The following is a 17,087-nucleotide window of genomic DNA, read 5'->3' on the forward strand; positions in this document are numbered from 1 at the left end:
AAATAAGTCTTCAAAGGATCTTCATGAATCTTGATATATCTTGACTTGATTTGGGCATCATCAAAACTTTTATCTTCATCATTTTGCTAACATTCGGGTCCATTATCAGACCTAACAGTTTTAATTACTTTACCAAATTGATTCTTAATTTTGACAATAAAGTTTTGCAACAGACCTCTAGTTTGACCCTTACTACTCATTAAAAAAATCCAGGTATGTCTACTATAGTCATCAACAATAGTAAGAAAATTTTTATGACCATGTATGGGAGAAACGGAAAGGGGGCCCCATATATCACAATGAATATGGTCAAAAACCTCAGGAGACAAGGAATTACTTGTAGGAAAAGACAATTTATGCTGCTTAGCATAGTGGCAAGCATCACAAATGGTATTAGCATTCATTTGTACATAAGGAAAATGTTCACAAATATGTTTCACAATCTTGTGTCCAGGATGGCCTAATCTATAGTGCCATATATTTACATCAACTTGTTTAAAAGAAAGAACAGATTTTGAAACAAAATCCTAATCATGACTAGGAAAAGCTTGTAATATAGGCCTTTGTGAGGGTCAGCACACCCAATCATCTTCAATGTAGTGTTCTCCCTTATTTGGTAAATCTCAGAAGAAAAAATTAGACTACAGTTCAAGTCTCTTGTAAGACTTTGAACAGAGATTAAGTTGAAAGAAAAGGTAGGTATATATAGTACATTAAAGATTACAAAATCTCTAGAAAATTGGACAGTTCCTGCATGTTCAGCTGTAACAATAGAATTATTTGGTAATTTAGTAGTGATGGGTTTAATTTTATAGAAAGTAACAAAATTTTCTTTTTCATGGGTCACATGATCAGTGGCCCTAGTGTCAATAATCCAAGAAAAAGTACCTGGTTTGTCCTCCTTGTCATTTCTCTGCATCTGATTGATGTTGTGCATAGGCTCATCAATTTTTCAATCATCTTGAGAAACTTTTCAACTTGCTCAGGTGTGAACTTGTTTAAAGTAGTGTTGGTGCCTCCCTGGTGGGTAGTTTCTAGTCCAGTATTGCTCTGGCAAACATCAGTGGAATTTCAGCCATTCCTTTTCTCCTTATTGCTATCATTCTTCTTTAGATCAGTAAAAAATTGACTAACACTTATTTCCCCTTGCTTGATTGAATGGATGTCTTGAAGGAGATCAGCGATTTTAAAATAGTCACCTTTAGAAAATCTCTCCTTCAATTCATCCCATAATTCTTCGGCTTCTTCAACATATATCACACTTTTTGCAATCTGTGGAGAAAGTGTTTTTGTAATCCACGAGAGTACCATTACATTGCATCTTTCCCATACATCAAACAAAGGGTCATTGCTTTTTTGGGGCTTCTTGATAGACCCATCAATAAATTTGATGTTTTTTTAGAGGAGGGCTCTTCTCATGCTTCGGCTCCAAGAGGAGTAATTAGACTCATTTAAGACTTGGGAGATGAGGGTTAGGCCTGGGTTCTCCCTAGGGTGTAAGTAAAAAGGGCTTGTTGGGTTAGTGGATTAATCTTTGTCATCCATGGTAGTAGAAAAATAAGAAAAGATCCCAGAAACTAATCAAGAACCGAAAACTGGGTAGGGAAAGCAAAGTGGGTATAATTCCTGCTCTAATACCATATAGAGAAATGGGCCAAGTCACAAAATGGGCCCAACAGCCCTGAACCCAAAACGCGTGCTTTGTAAGTCTGAGATGCAAAGTTTCCCTTCAGCTAGAAGCTTCTATCTGTTAGACGGTAGGTGTAGGATAGGACATCAGATGAGAGTGAGAGCAGAGAAAAGCTCGAGGGTTTCCTGGATGGATCTACAGTAGAGAGAGCAAACGTTCTTCACTCAGATGAAGAACCAAGAGAAGAAATAAGAAGAAGATCGGAAGAAGAAGATGATCCGCGAGAAACAGAGGTGAGCGTAGAGAAAACTTAGTCTGTATTATGATGTATGTATTATATGTTGTAAAATGTTACATGAACCGTGAAAGGGAACACTTTATTTATAGAGTTCTAAAAGAGAAAGGGGTAGAAACAGAAAGCTAACAGAAAGGATGTGATTACTGTTTAAAAATAGTAACCCACCGAACAATAAATAGAAGTGATATTCTTTGAAATATAATGAGTAGGAATGTTGTTTTTAATACATTGAAAAATGTGTTCAGTTATATTTCAATATTTTTAAGGAACATTTTTAAAATTTGAAAAATCAGTAAAAGTGTAATGATAAATAACTTTTTTTTCATTTTTTTATGGAAATATCACTTTCGCCTCCTTCAATATAAAAATAAGATCGGGGTATAAACATATGCCAATATTAGAATCTAAAAATGTTGTTAGTGAATGATGATTAGAAGTGAAAGAGATTGTGTCAATGTCCCATTGGGATAACCAGTACCTAAGAATGACATAAATCAATAAATAAATAAATAATGAATTAGACCACAAAATAAGACACAACCACACTACAAACCAGGACATGAACCAAATATCAAGACAAGAACCACACCACAAATTGAATGATGAATTGGAGCACGAACTGAATAATGAACTAGAGCATAATTAATTTCATCATAGGTGTTTAAGGCTTCATTGGTTTTGTTGTTGGAGAAAAAATAACAAAAAACAAGTTAAAGTGAACTTACTATGTCTATTAAAATTAAAAATGACAGTAAATAAATCACTATGATAATCTTATATCAAACATACATAGTAAGTCAATTTCATTTTCAGTAGATGTAATAAAAATTATTATTATTATACAAATGTCACCATTCCAATTTTTTTATGATGTGTTCATTATACCTGACATAATATGTTTTATTTATTTTATCAATAAACATTTATTATATTAGTTAAAATAAAAGATGATATAGTAAGTAATTTATTATTGTTAATACTGTAAATCTAAAATAACTGTTTTAACTGTCAGTTTGACAGTTAGTGTCTGTGTATAAATACACCTTTTCAATCTTATATGAAATACTTGTTTCATAATTCTGTGTGTACTATCTCCTTCTCTGCTTTCCTCTTAATTCTCTCATTCATACCATCATGCTATCAGTGGTATCTAGAGCAAGGTTGTTGAACCTGGGAAACTTCATTCAAAACAAGTGTTAGTGCAGTAAAGGAAAACTTCACGTTCGAAATGGAGGGGATGATTCAGAGTAACTTGCCCGTGTTTGATGGAAAGAACTTTGAGGATTGGTGCGTCAGGATGGATGCAATCCTTGGTTTGAAATCGATGAAGTTGTGAAGATTGGGTTTAAAGAACCCGCAAAGAATGCCACAGAGGAGGAAAAGAAGACGTTCAAAGAAAACAGAAAACTTGATTGCAAAGCCCGCATGATCTTACATCAATGCATCTCGACAAAGATATTCCAGAAAGTATCTAAGGCTACTATGGCTAAAGAGACATGGGAAATTTTACAAGATGGGTATGGATCTGTGGGAAACATGAAGGAGATCAAACTTTAATCACTGTGGCGTCAGTATGAACTGCTGAAGATGGAAGAACAAGAAACTGTTGAAGGGTACATAGGCAGAATCCAGATGGTTGTTAACGCAATGCGTGCGTGCGACAAGGTTGTTAAGGACAAGAAGATTGTCCACAAAATTTTAAGAACTTTAACGCCTTAATACGATCACATTGTCGTCGCCATTATGGAAAGCATAGATTTGGAAAAATTGAAGGTTGAAGAGTTACAAAACTCTCTTGAAATCCACGAACAGCGATTGCTAGAGAGAAAGACTGCAGAACTAGATGCAATACAGAACACCAATCAGGCGTTGCAAGCCAAGATTCAGAAAGGTTGTGGAACCGGCAGAGGAAGAGGTAGACAAGGTGGTCGTGGAGGCCGAAATGGAGGGAGATTCATCAATAATGTCGAACAAACCAAAAGTGAAATAAGCAGTGATCAAAAGGAAGGAAATCACAGAGGCAGAGGGAAACCCAGAGGAAAAGGAGGAAGAAAGAGTGTTGAAAGAAGAAATGTGCAGTGCTATACGTGCAACAAGTTTGGTCATTACTCCTCTGAATGCTGGCATAATGAGAGTAACAAGAAAGAAGATAACAACGAAGCCAATCTTGTAAAAGATGAGATGGAATCAGATTCAGATCACGTGATGTTAATGACAGTTGCATCGCATGAAGAAATTAGAGAAGATAGAAAAATAGCATGCAAAGAATTCAATCAGCAAACAAGCAAGGAATTGGACAGGTGTGAAAAGGAAACTAAGTGTGTCACACACGTGTCTGTTGCAGAGAAAGAAACCCATGCAGAACAGGAGATGTCATGGTATCTGAATACTAGTAGTTCCAATCACATGTCAGGCAATCGAAGGTGGTTTCTTGACCTTGATACAAGTGTCAAGAGCACGATTAGATTCGGAGACAACAGCACCATTCAAGCTGAAGGGATGGGAAAAATTTTGATCAAAGGCAAAGATGGAAAACCAGTATATCTGCACAACGTTCTTTATGTGCCCATGATGAAGTGTAATCTTCTTAGTCTTGGTCAGTTACTTGAAAAGGGTTTCACAATGAAAATGCAGAAGAGACATATCGAAGTTTTTGACAAGAAACAGCGTCTGATATTCAAAGCACCAGCTTCAAGGAATCGAACGTTTAGAGTGAATTTAAATACAACGGAAATTCAATGCATGGCTACAACAAGTGTTGAAGAGGAATGGCTATGGCACTATCGGTTTGGGCATTTGAATTCAGAAGCCTATGCCAACTGAGAGATAAAGATTTCGTAAAGGGCATCCCTTCATTTGTCACACCGAACAAGGTTTGTGAATGTTGTGCTACTGGAAAACATAACAGAAATGCCTTCAAAAGACACGCACCCAAGCGAGCTAGACAGGTGTTGAATGTCGTGCATGCAGATGTATGCGGTCTGTTTGACGTGTCGTCTCTTGGAGGTAATAGATACTTTTTATTGTTTGTAGATGAGTTTTCCAAAAAATTATGGGTATACCTATTAAAATAGAAAAAGGAAACTTACAACTACTTTGTTAAATTTTGTTGCATGGCCGAGAGACAATCGGGGCAGCAAATCAAAGTGTTCATAACCGATGGCGGTAGCGAATTTAACTCAGGAGATATGCATGTTTTTTGTGCTGATAAAGGAATCATACATGAGAAAACTCCACCTTATACTCCACAGCACAATGGGTTGGCAGAGAGAAGAAATCGCATGATGTTGGATATGATCAGATGCATGATTAAAGGAAAGGATTTACCCAGGTATTTGTGGGGAGAAGCTACTGCAACAACTATCTACATACTAAATAGATGTCCTACCAAAGCACTGTCAAATTGCACACCAAAAGAAGTATGGTCGGGAAGAAAACCAGATGTTCGACACCTGAGAGTGTTTGGTTCAATCTGTCATAGGCACATACCTGTAGAAAGAAGGAAGAAACTTGATGATAGAAGTGAGATTCTAGTTTTTGAAGGATATCACCCGACTGGCGCATACAAGATGTATGATCCTGTTAGACAACAGATCGTGATTGCCAGAGATGTTATTGTTGACGAGTTTGCTGTATACAAATGGAAAGATTTGGAAATTGCCTCAGCTGAAAAACAAGAGAATGTGATGACCATCTAGACAGAGAAGAACAAACCTGAAGAACTCAATTCAGCAACAACCAATGGAAATAACAACGTTAGGCGATCACAAAGAACACATTTTCCCTCTACAAGACTCGCAAATCATGAATTGCTATCTGATAATGACATTACCGATGCTGGAGATGTTGTGCAGTATGCTCTTTTTGCAGGTACATAAGCATTCACATGAGAACAAGCAATTAAGATCAAGGAATGGAAGGAAGCAATGCTTGAAGAGCTAACAGCTATTGAGAAGAATAATACATGGGAACTGGTAGAATTACCTCCAAACAAGAAAGCTATACAGGTAAAATGGATTTTTAAAACCAAATACAGACCTGATGGTAGCATTGCCAAGCTCAAGGCTAGGCTGGTTGCGAAAGGTTTCTTGCAGAAACCGGGAATTGACTACACAGATGTGTATGCTCCTGTTGCAAGACTTGAGACAGTGAGACTGGTCATAGCAATTGCTAATTTCAAAGGCTGAAGTATACAACAGATGGATGTAAAATCCGTTTTTCTCAATGGACCACTCGAAGAAGAGGTATTCGTGAATCAACCACCTGGCTTTATTAAGAATGGACAAGAGTCAAAAGTGTATAAACCAAACAAGGCATTGTATGGCCTTCGTCAAGCACCAAGAGCCTGGAACCGATATATCGATGTTATGCTTATCAGGTATGGTTTCATTAAATGCACTGTTGAATACGATATATATGTTAGATTCTTTGAGCAGGTACACACTCTGTTGATCTGTCTCTATGTTGATGATCTCCTGATCACAGGAAGCTCCACACACGAAATCGAAAACTTCAAGTTGAAAATGATGGAAGAACTGGAGATGACAGATCTTGGCAGCTTAGGATATTTCCTTGGCTTGGAGTTTGTACAAACCAAAGAAGGTTCACACTTGAACTAGAGAAAATATATTCTGGAGACTCTGGAAAGATTTAATCTAAAGGATTGCAATAACACTTCTGTTCCTGTGATGGCCAATACGAAGCTAACACTGCAACACGAGGAAGCTAAAGTTGACGCAACATTATTCAAACATATTGTCGGGTGATAAGCTGTCGTTGAAGCTATCAAATTAATACTACTTTTTAAGGCAACTTCAGTATTGCCTAGTAGTATTTAAGAAAGTAGATAGGGCTAAAGTAACCCTAAGTCGTCTCCCAACGAACACGGAATTGCTTTTGAATATCTGAAACTTATGAATGCTTATGCAATGCTTGGGAACAAGAGTGAGGATGTATAAAGATTGTTGTAAAATAAATAGAAAACTTAAAAACAATTATGAGGAAANAGGCTAATTCCACTGCTTTTCCAAAATAGATTCATCATTGGTTATTCACAGATCATNGTTCAATTGATTATTGTTTAAGTTTCAAATTAATTAAAGTACATTCTTAATTAATTTGATGGCGATCATGCAGTTAATCAAAGTACATTCTCAATCAAATGCAAGACCTTTGTAGATTATTCACAGTAAATTCAATCAAAGTACATTCTCAATCAAGTTTATTGTGTTTAATCATGTCTATTCTTAAATCTCTTTACCAAATTAAAAGTTAATCAATCAAAGTAAATTCTCAATTGATTTTAGTTGAAATTATTACTACCAACCAAAGTAAATTCTCAATTGATAGTAAAAACCATTTAATTATATGAAAGTTCCTAAATTAAATCAAAGTAGATTCTCAATTAAACCTAGAAACCCTAGAACTCATATAATTAATATGCATGTAGATTCAAACACATAATGATGCAAAAATCTTTGCTTTTAATATGATAGAGAGATGAAAGACATAGAGAGAGATAACTTAAATCAATAATCAAAATAAACAATTGCATTAAATCACTTAACCTCAGAATCCATAATGAAATTACAGCAGAATAGCCCTAGGAGTTTAGAAACACATAATGAAAGTGAAAGCAGTGGTGGATGAATGGATGAATGAATGGTCCCCTTTGTGTCTCCCCTGGGTCTCTTTATATAGGGCTTGATTGGGCTTGGACTCTAAATATTCAGTTGATCAAATCTCTTATCTTATATCTTCCAAATAACTAAAAGATTTAGATAATTATAACATTATTTGGAAAATATTTTCTGTTAATATTCCCAAATTAAATCAATTACTGAATTTTATCCTTAAACTTTTCTGAATTTCCAAAATTACACAAATACCCTGAAGTTTCCTCTGTCTGCACTTTAACCCCTTCCTTTCTTTTGGAATTTGCAGGAAAACCCCTTAGTTGACCAGTCTTGACCAGATTGGAACTCCAATGCGGGAGCGCCACGTGTCCGCCCCCTTTCCACCCAAAATTAGGGTTCAGATTGGGGGTAAAGGGAATTGGAAGGCTTCATTCTGCCTTGCTTGCGCCGCTGTTACGAATTGGAGAGAACCCTGTGACGCATGCTGCTTCTGAGTGATTTGGGTTTCTTGGGTTGGATTTTGATTGCAGGTTCGAAGGAAAAGATGCTTCACGGTGGCGGCTTGATGGGTGGTCTAGGCGAGACCGTGGTAGTGCGATTGGGTTTCTGCAGGTGTGTGTTCGACGTCTGCGATTTGCGATGATGGCACTGGGGATCTCTCTGAGGTGAGTTGATTTCTGGATGGCGCTTCCTGTTGCTGGATTTGTTTGTTTGTAGTCGCGACGAGGATGACTTGTGGCTGCCATGGATGTTGCTGTTAGCGGCGCAATTTCGAGGAAGATGGTGTGCTGATGTGCGATTCGTGATGACGGTGAAATGATGGAATCCGCGATCTGGGTTGCAGGTGATGAAGATGAACTGGATTGATTGCAGAGATTTGGACTGATGCGAGGTGCGATGGTGTCCATGGAGGTTGCGAGATTCTGCGTGTGGAGATTGACGGAGGTTGCTCATGGTGGTTGCGGCTGTGTGAATGGTTGCACGATGGTGATCGAAGCGAAACCGTGATGGTGCGTGTTTGATGTGATTTCTGGATCTGGGTTTCTGCTTGTGTTCACGAGACGGACGAAGGTGGCTGCCGGCGATAAGGTGGGTGGTGGCACTGTTGCGGCGGCTAGGGTTTGAATTTGGGAATTAGGGTTTCTGTTGGAGATGATGATGACGTGGCAAGAGGGACTAGGTGGCATGTTCTGATTGGTTTATTTGGTGAGTGCAGGGATTAGTGATGTGGCATCATCTGGATGGTTGGATCTATTATTTGTGGACTGCCATGTGGCACCATCTTAAGCAATCTGACTTAGTTAGTGATAGGAGGGGTATAGGTAGGAAAATTGAGGAGGTGTAGGAGATAAGGTTTAGTGTTTGGGCTTGGTTGCTGGCCTGGTTTAAAACTGGGGGTGCATGTAGGGAAATCTGGGGGTGCAAGGGTAAAAACTGAGTTTGGCCCATCTGTACATTATTTATCAAATAAAATCTGACTTTGGGCTTTAAATTGCAATTTGTACCAATAAAACTCTAACTTCAGCTGCACAAATAAATATTAGAACATCCAAGAATAATTTATGCAATTAAAATCACTTTTTAAGCCTCTTTAATTCCAAAACCCAACAATTCAACTTCACACATATTCACTTTAAATCACCCATTTAAGCACAAAAATCTCATCAAAAATATGAATTTTAAAGCATAAATGTGGGCAAAAATACGCACTCATCATCGGGACTCTTCGTTACATATGCAGCAGCAGGCCAGACATAAGTTTCAGAGTAGGACTCATCAGCCGTTTCATGCATGATCCCAGACAATCACATATGACAGCAACAAAGCACATACTACGATACTTGAAAGGTACAATAGACTATGGTCTTTTCTTTCCTAGGGAAATCGATGAAACAACTGGAGTATTGGAAGCATGGTGTGATGCGGATTGGAGCGGTGACCAAGTCGATCGGAAAAGAACATTCAATTACCTGTTTAAGCTGTTAGGAGCCTCTGTTTCTTGGTGTTCGAAGAAGCAAGACGTTGTAGCACTATCATCATGTGAAGCTGAATACATCTCTGCAACAGAAGCAACTTGTCAGAGTGCCTGGATCGAGACAATTCTTCTGGAACTAAGGATTTAATTCAGCACACCAGTTCATCTGATGGTTGATAACAAATCAGCCATTAATCTATCTAAACATCCCACATCTCACGGACGAAGCAAACACATAGAAACTAAGTACCACTACCTGAGGGATCGTGTGAGCAATGGAAAATTGGAACTAATATATTGCAGATCAGAAGAATAGAAAGCAGACATTTTTACCAAGCCTTTACGTCAACACAGATTTGAGCAACTTAGAACTTCACTTGGAGTTAGATCATTAAGTACTTTAGATTTAAGAGGGAGTGTTAATACTGTAAATCTAAAATAACTGTTTTAATTGTCAGTTTGACAGTTAGTGTCTGTGTATAAATACATCTTTTCAATCTTATATGAAATATTTGTTTCATAATTCTGTATGTACTATCTCCTTCTTTGCTTTCTTCTTAATTCTCTCATTCATACCATCACGCTATCAATTATAAGAGATGAATTACAGTCGTTATAATAAATTATCATTATTTTATATTTTTCTCTTATTACATTACAATCGAAAAAGTTGAAAAAACATTTTGAATAAATATGAGAAAAACTAGAAGAAGTATTATTATGAAACGAAATTACAAAACATTAAAAAAAAAAGGAAGATATGTAAAAATAAACATTGAGGAATTTAAATATTGAATCAAAAGTCTCAAGTCTCAAATATTGGAGATTAAAAAAGTAAATATATAATAATGTTTTAAGTTAAGGATGGTGTAAAAGTTTCTTATATATAACACAGTTCATGATTTGAGACTACAAATTTTATAGGGACCATATTTAATATGTCTATTCAAAGAACTCAACAAAAATAAATTTAAAAATACGAAGTGAAAGTTCAAAAGCCACGTTCTGAACTAACGAAAACCATAATTAGCAACTTAAGGGATTATTAATTTATTATGTTGAAGATTTATAATTAAATTATAATTTGGTAGTTTTTAAATGTAAAGTCTTCACTAATGCACTTTTAAGCTATTGAATCTTATTGTTGATAAGTTATTTTTATCTCATAAGGAGTTGAATGGGTTAGGTAGATATAAACGGATTCAAACGTTAGCTAATAATCTTGACAAAATGGAAATTGACAGGCACAACGAAAAATATATTAATTTTTATATTGTACCTCATATTTCTTTTTATATTAAAGTAGCCTTTCAATATTCAATATTCTAATATAGTCTCACCTTTGAGCTTTGGTTATGTATATTTTTCTCTTTCTTTTAATAAAATACCAATAAAAGTTATGAGTTTGAAACTGTGTGTTTCTCAGAACATGGAAATCCCGAATAAAGCAATGGCATTATTTTTTTCGTGCTGAATTTTCAAACTGCAAATTTATGGCTGAATGACATCTTATGCATGGCAGCTTTTTCTATTTTTTAGAGATATTATTTAAGAAAACAGTACCTAATAAAGTAGAATAATATTTTTGGAAAATGATAAATAAAAAATTCAATGGTCAACAAAAAATAATAATTTTGTATGTGTTAAATTCAACCCTGGTGGCCCTAGTTTTCTGAAAACATAGTGAGAAACTGAGTTTTACAAACTCAACACGTAAACTATTTGAGTTTTCATTATATTTTCTCCAAAATCCCTTTCGATTAAGTTTTTTAAATTTGTTTTCTCACTTCTTCATCACATTACATGGTCAACACTTCCAATGTCTTACTATTCCTATTAATGCCGAATGACAATTTTGTCCTTCACCGTGTTGCATCCAAATGACTCAAATGTCCTTGTATAAAACGTGGCTATCTACGAGAATCCTGTTTGGTAATAGGATCTTGAAATATAATACGAAAAATATTATATCAACTTATTTTTATGAAAAATGCGACTAAATTTAAAATATTTAAAATGGAATAAATAAAATAAAAGCATCTTTATAATAATGAAACGAAACTATTAAACCTTTATATTTATGTCATAGATATATATAAATAAATAAACTTCAATTAATGTTTTCATTATTGTTTAAAAAAATCATGTAATGTAACTTTATCTGTTTATATTGTACATTGTTTTATGAAATAATTCTCTCGTTCTAATTTTGAAGTTATTTAATAGCTTTTAGTTATTTCACTTTATTTTATTTTTTATTTCTTACGTTTGTATTTTTATTATTTTAATGATACATTCATAGAAAATGTATTATTTTGAAGTTAGTCATTAAGTTCTGAAGTTCCTGAGTGAAAGTTTTGAATTAATTTGAATCAACTAAGAATTTTAACTTTATAAAAAATTGACTTTAGAAGATAATGAAGATAAAAAAAATTGACATACCATGAAAATGTAAAGAAGATGCTAAAAAAGGTTTAAAAAATTAGAATATCAAGAATATTAGCCAAAAAGTGATAAACTATTATTAAATTGTTGTTAAAATATATTAAATATCATATAAAATTATATTATAAATATATAATTATTTTTATTTTGATTTTTTTTTTACTTTGTTCATCTATAGATTTACTGTAAATGATGATTTTCCAAAACTATTCAATTTCATCTTTCTTAAAAAAAAAATATAAACTAATCCAAAAAATCATTTTATAACAAAGACAATTATATATTTTTATCTATTAATTTTTTTTATCTATCACATTAATTAAATCATTCACAAATTTCATTTTTCAAAATATATTATACTCACTCTCACCTCTAAATTCTTAAAAAGAAAAACAAAAGAAATTTTACCTTCAAATCTATACAAATTTATTGATTCACTTTCTCTCAAAAGTATGTAATATTAAACTCCCATTAAAATAATTTTTTAAATATTTAATATATAGTTAATGATTACATTTTAATAAATTACAAACTTATTATAATTTATATTAGCAATATTCTAATTAGTGGTTATAAGTTTATTTTATGCGTTAAAAGTAAACATTATTTTACACATTAAAAGTGTTAGAAATATTGCATGCGTTATTAATTATTAGACGTTCAATATTTATTTATCTTTTTAATTTAAAAAGTTTGTAGTTCTGTAAAAGAATTAAACGATATCTTTAAAATAATTAAGTGTTGTTTAATTAAACTAAGAATTAAAATAGTTGTACTTATATACTTTTTTTTTTGTATGATAAAAGTAGTTTAGATAATATAAACAATTGTATTGTAATTTTTTAAAATTTAAATTAATAAGCGTGGGAAAGGATTTTTCTTATTTAGAATGGATATTTTCAAGAAGATAAATGTTAAAAATGTCATGTTTTGTAAATTTAAATTATAGTTATTCCGTTATTAATTTTAAAATTCATAATTTCCCTTTTTCTCAATATTTTCTATATCTTCTTTTTGACTTTCTAAAGCTATTTGTTTGTCTCTTTCTGGAGATATTTTTAATTTTTTTTTAAACAATATCCGCCAACAGAATATGAGAACGCGTTTATCAACATTATCAATCAAAACTTGATTTGAAATAATTTCTTCTTTATTATAAATTTTTACTATAAATCATTTTTAAATTCAACTTTTATGAATAAGAAATTATTTAAAAAAATTAATAATATGTTGACAATTTTTTGATAATAAATTATATGTTAGTATTTTATTAGTTCTATTCCATGTATTTAAACAGATTAATCATGAACTTAAAAAAATTATAAAAAAGAAGTTATTAAAAAAAGATTTACTATGGAAACATACGAAACTTAAATATTAAGAAAGAAATATTTTAGAAGAAAACGGAATGGCAGAGTCGTAAATTTGGGTGCATTCCAATGTCAAAAGTGGAATCACGCTTAATTTGTACCCTTCTGAGACGGAAAACGAAAACCCGCGCTTTCTCTTTATGGAATTGATCACGATTAACGATGTTGCTTCAGCTGCACAACCTTAAACTGAAAGAGGGAAAAACAACACTTTCTGTTATATATTCCAACATTCCAAAATTCCTTCTTTCATCACCCACCTGTGACTGACAGACACAGACCGAAACCATGAGGACCACCCTCACCGGTTTGCCATTGGTGTTGCAACAATTCAGAGCTCTGTTGAAGAAGAATCTGTTACTGTCATGGCGGAACAAGAGAGCGACTCTTCTGCAATTGCTCTCTCCTCTCATATTCATTTTCCTCATATTCGCCATCGACAAGGCGATTAAGGCTCAGACGTCGACCTCCTCCGCCTACAAGACCGTCACCGACCCTCCCACCGAACCGTCTCCGCCCATAACTCCCTGTGAAGACAAGTTCTTCATCAAACTCCCATGCTACGACTTCGTTTGGAGTGGTGACCAAAACCCCATCTTCCAAACCATCGTCACCCGCATCATGAACAACAACCCCGGCAGACCCATCCCTCCCTCCAAGGCACGCCATTTCTCTTTGCAATCTTCAATTTTATCAGGAAATTAGCAATTGATTATTCGCGAATAACGGATAGCTGCGTGCAGGTGAAGTCGTTCAAGAACAAGACCGAAGTGGATGCGTGGCTGTTCAGCAACCCTATGACTTGTCCAGGGGCGCTTCATTTTTCGCAGCTAAACGACACCGTTATAAGCTACGGTCTTCAGACCAACTCCACCAGTCTTCAGTGGAGAGGCAAATATCAGGACCCTACTATGTCATTTCAACTTCCTCTTCAGCTTGCCGCCGAGAGGGAAATTGCCAGACACCTTATTGGAGGTATCAAAATTATTCAGAATTTATTTATTTATTTATTTATTTTAAATTTTGTTTGTTTATAGTTCGATTTAATTGATGAATTTGTGGGATTTCAGAGCCGGGTTTCAGTTGGAATGTGTTTCTGAGGGAATTCGCTCACCCTTCCTTGACTCCTTTCTCTGCCGTGGGTACAATTGGTCCCGCGTTTTTCCTCGCCATTGCTATGTTTAATTTTGTTCTTCAGATAAGCTCTTTGGTGACGGAGAAAGAGCTTAAACTTCGCCAGGTACGGATGTTTCATTCAACTTGCAATATCTAAAATTGTATTGAAACAGTAGTTACGATGATTATAAGTAAATATGCGTGTTATAACTCAGACCACGAAAGGGATTTCAAATTAAACAATTTTAAGTAGCTGTATCGACAGATAAGAATTTCCATGGTGAAATTTATTACTAACTTGTTTCCAGAATAAAAGTATCCAAACTAAATAATTTACTTTAAAATTAACTTTTATTTTGTAAAATCAATTTTGCAGATGCTCATCCCCATGAAATTGTGCAATATTTTTATCATTGAAATTGTTGTTCCTTTGTTCGTGCAGTCAATGACAATGATGGGCCTTTACGACTTTGCTTACTGGTCGTCCTGGCTCATTTGGGAGACGGTTGTCACAATCCTATCTTCCCTCCTCATAGTACTCTTTGGAATGATGTTCCAGTTCAGTTTTTTCTTGAAAAACAGTTTCGCTGTCCTGTTTATCTTTTTCTTCCTATTTGAACTTAATATGGTGAGCAATTTATGGCATTCTTCCAGCCTTACTGTTTGCATCTACGTGTTCATTTAGATTTGTATGTGTAATATGGTTTCCCTTTTTATTTAGACTGGCTTGGCCTTCATGTTGTCTGCTTTCATTAAGAAGTCATCTTCGGCAACAACAATGGGATTCTCTATATTTATTGTGGGCTTTTTGACTCAGGTGTGAATCCTTTTGGTGCTTGGTGTTTTTTGACAAGGTTTCTTTAGTGGTAGAAAGTGAATGCTCGCGTTCTTTGTCTGTTGTTTTTCTGTTTGCAGCTTGTGGTACAGGCAGGATTTCCTTACACGGATAATTTCTCCAAAACTTTACGAGATTTGTGGTCGTTATTCCCACCCAATCCTTTTTCTCAAGGTATACAAGTGCTTTCAGATGCAGTTGCAACTTCCGAAGACGATGGTGTTAGCTGGAGTAGACGAGGAGAATGCCTTCATACTGATGCAAACTGCGTGATAACTATTGTATGCAATAATTTGACCTCTAAATTCCTACTCCATAAACCACTTCATTTTAAGAAGCCTTTTGGTTGCATTTTCCTTTTACTTTCTGCCACATATACTTCTATATTTGCTTTGATTCTTCCTTCCCCTCAGCCTTAGTTGTCTTACTGCAGTTAGCCCCTATTTTTTTTTCTTTCCATTGACAGGATGATATTTATAAATGGCTTGCGGGTACATTCGTTCTCTGGTTTGTTCTGGCCATTTATTTTGACAATATAATCCCTAATGCATCGGGTGTGAGGAAGTCAATATTCTACTTTCTAAATCCCAATTATTGGATTGGAAGGGGTCAGAGAGTGAAAGGTGATTAATTTGTTGGTTTGATTGTTTTTTTTCCTTCCTTCCAGCTCTTTATGGCTTAACACTATTTCCCCGTCCCTATAGAGGGTGGGCTTTGTAGTTGTGTAGGTTCAAACCCAAGTCAGGAAATAAGTACACCTGATGATGAAGATGTCCTTGATGAAGAAAGCAAAGTGAAACAGCAACTAACAGAAGGTCTGGTTGATGCAAATATTGCTGTTCAAATACATGGCCTTGTGAAGACCTATGCTGGTACACGTAACATTGGTTGCTGCTGCAAATGTACAAAGACTGCTCCTTACACTGCTGTTAAGGTAGAGTATTTCTTGTTAAACTTTATATCCTTGAAGTTAGGGGTGATTAGAAGAAAACTTGTTGAGTTTCATGAAACACTTTTTTGGGTTGTTAGTTCGTGATAAGGCCAAAATCTTCTCATTAGAAGTGAAATATCAGGAGTCAGGACAAGGAGGCAAAGATGGTCTGTGCATTGTAGTATCCATGCTTCAACTTCAACTACAAAGGGCTCCTATGTTGAGTACTTGGAATTAGTTGGTTTATGAAAAACTTTTTCCATAGTAGCATGGGTGTAGTTCAATCAAATAGTCTTGCAAACTACAAGCATGCAGAATTTTTTGAGCTTGACCTCATTTTGTATCATGATTATCAATATTTTGTTTCCTGGAACTCCTCTCCCCCTCCCCAACTTTAATATTTTATCTGAATGTGGACATTTCATGTTTCAATACGGCAACATGTTGGAGATTTATCCGGATGATGTTCAATTTGCTAGTCTGATTATTTTCAGGGTCTGTGGGTAAACTTTGCAAAGGATCAGTTGTTTTGTCTTCTAGGACCCAACGGAGCTGGAAAAACCACAGCTATTAATTGTTTGACAGGGATAACTCCAGTAACTAGCGGAGATGGTGATACTTTCTATCTGTGTCTCTGTCTTTAACTACTACATTGAATATTCATTAATCAAAGTTACAGAAGTCAAGAAGAGTATGTTAACACTTCCATTTTATTTCTTTCTAACAGCGTTGATTTATGGACATTCAATCAGAAGTTCTATTGGCATGTCAAACATTCGAAAGCTTATAGGAGTATGTCCACAGGTGTTTCTCTCTCTCTCTCTCTCTCTCTCTCTCTCTCTCTCTCTCTC

The 17,087-nt window shown here is 34.9% G+C and overlaps 2 protein-coding genes across 2 annotated transcripts in view; both read left to right on the plus strand.

The window, feature by feature from the left end:
- The first annotated feature begins 3,671 nt into the window (after positions 1-3,671).
- Positions 3,672-4,751, plus strand: LOC106757032. The gene has a single exon (XM_014639614.1). The coding sequence runs from the start codon at positions 3,672-3,674 to the stop codon at positions 4,749-4,751; it is 1,080 nt and encodes a 359-aa protein (XP_014495100.1).
- Positions 4,752-13,480: 8,729 nt separating this feature from the next.
- Positions 13,481-17,087, plus strand: part of LOC106757948 (ABC transporter A family member 2) — a 6,479-nt gene continuing 2,872 nt past the window's right edge. The window contains exons 1-10 of the mRNA XM_014640811.2: positions 13,481-14,014; positions 14,098-14,329; positions 14,425-14,594; positions 14,913-15,098; positions 15,192-15,287; positions 15,386-15,586; positions 15,772-15,928; positions 16,010-16,239; positions 16,731-16,848; positions 16,964-17,040. Of these exons, the coding sequence (XP_014496297.1) occupies positions 13,643-14,014; positions 14,098-14,329; positions 14,425-14,594; positions 14,913-15,098; positions 15,192-15,287; positions 15,386-15,586; positions 15,772-15,928; positions 16,010-16,239; positions 16,731-16,848; positions 16,964-17,040 (1,839 nt within the window). The 5' untranslated portion in view covers positions 13,481-13,642. The remainder of the gene's footprint in view (positions 14,015-14,097; positions 14,330-14,424; positions 14,595-14,912; positions 15,099-15,191; positions 15,288-15,385; positions 15,587-15,771; positions 15,929-16,009; positions 16,240-16,730; positions 16,849-16,963; positions 17,041-17,087) is intronic.

The sequence above is a fragment of the Vigna radiata genome, chromosome 3 (assembly GCF_000741045.1).
Source record: "Vigna radiata var. radiata cultivar VC1973A chromosome 3, Vradiata_ver6, whole genome shotgun sequence".
Lineage (NCBI taxonomy): Eukaryota > Viridiplantae > Streptophyta > Magnoliopsida > Fabales > Fabaceae > Vigna > Vigna radiata.

Excerpts from the sequence above, each read along its gene's own strand:
- LOC106757032 (XM_014639614.1), top strand. The coding sequence starts at position 3,672 with ATGGAAAGCATAGATTTGGAAAAATTGAAGGTTGAAGAGTTACAAAAC.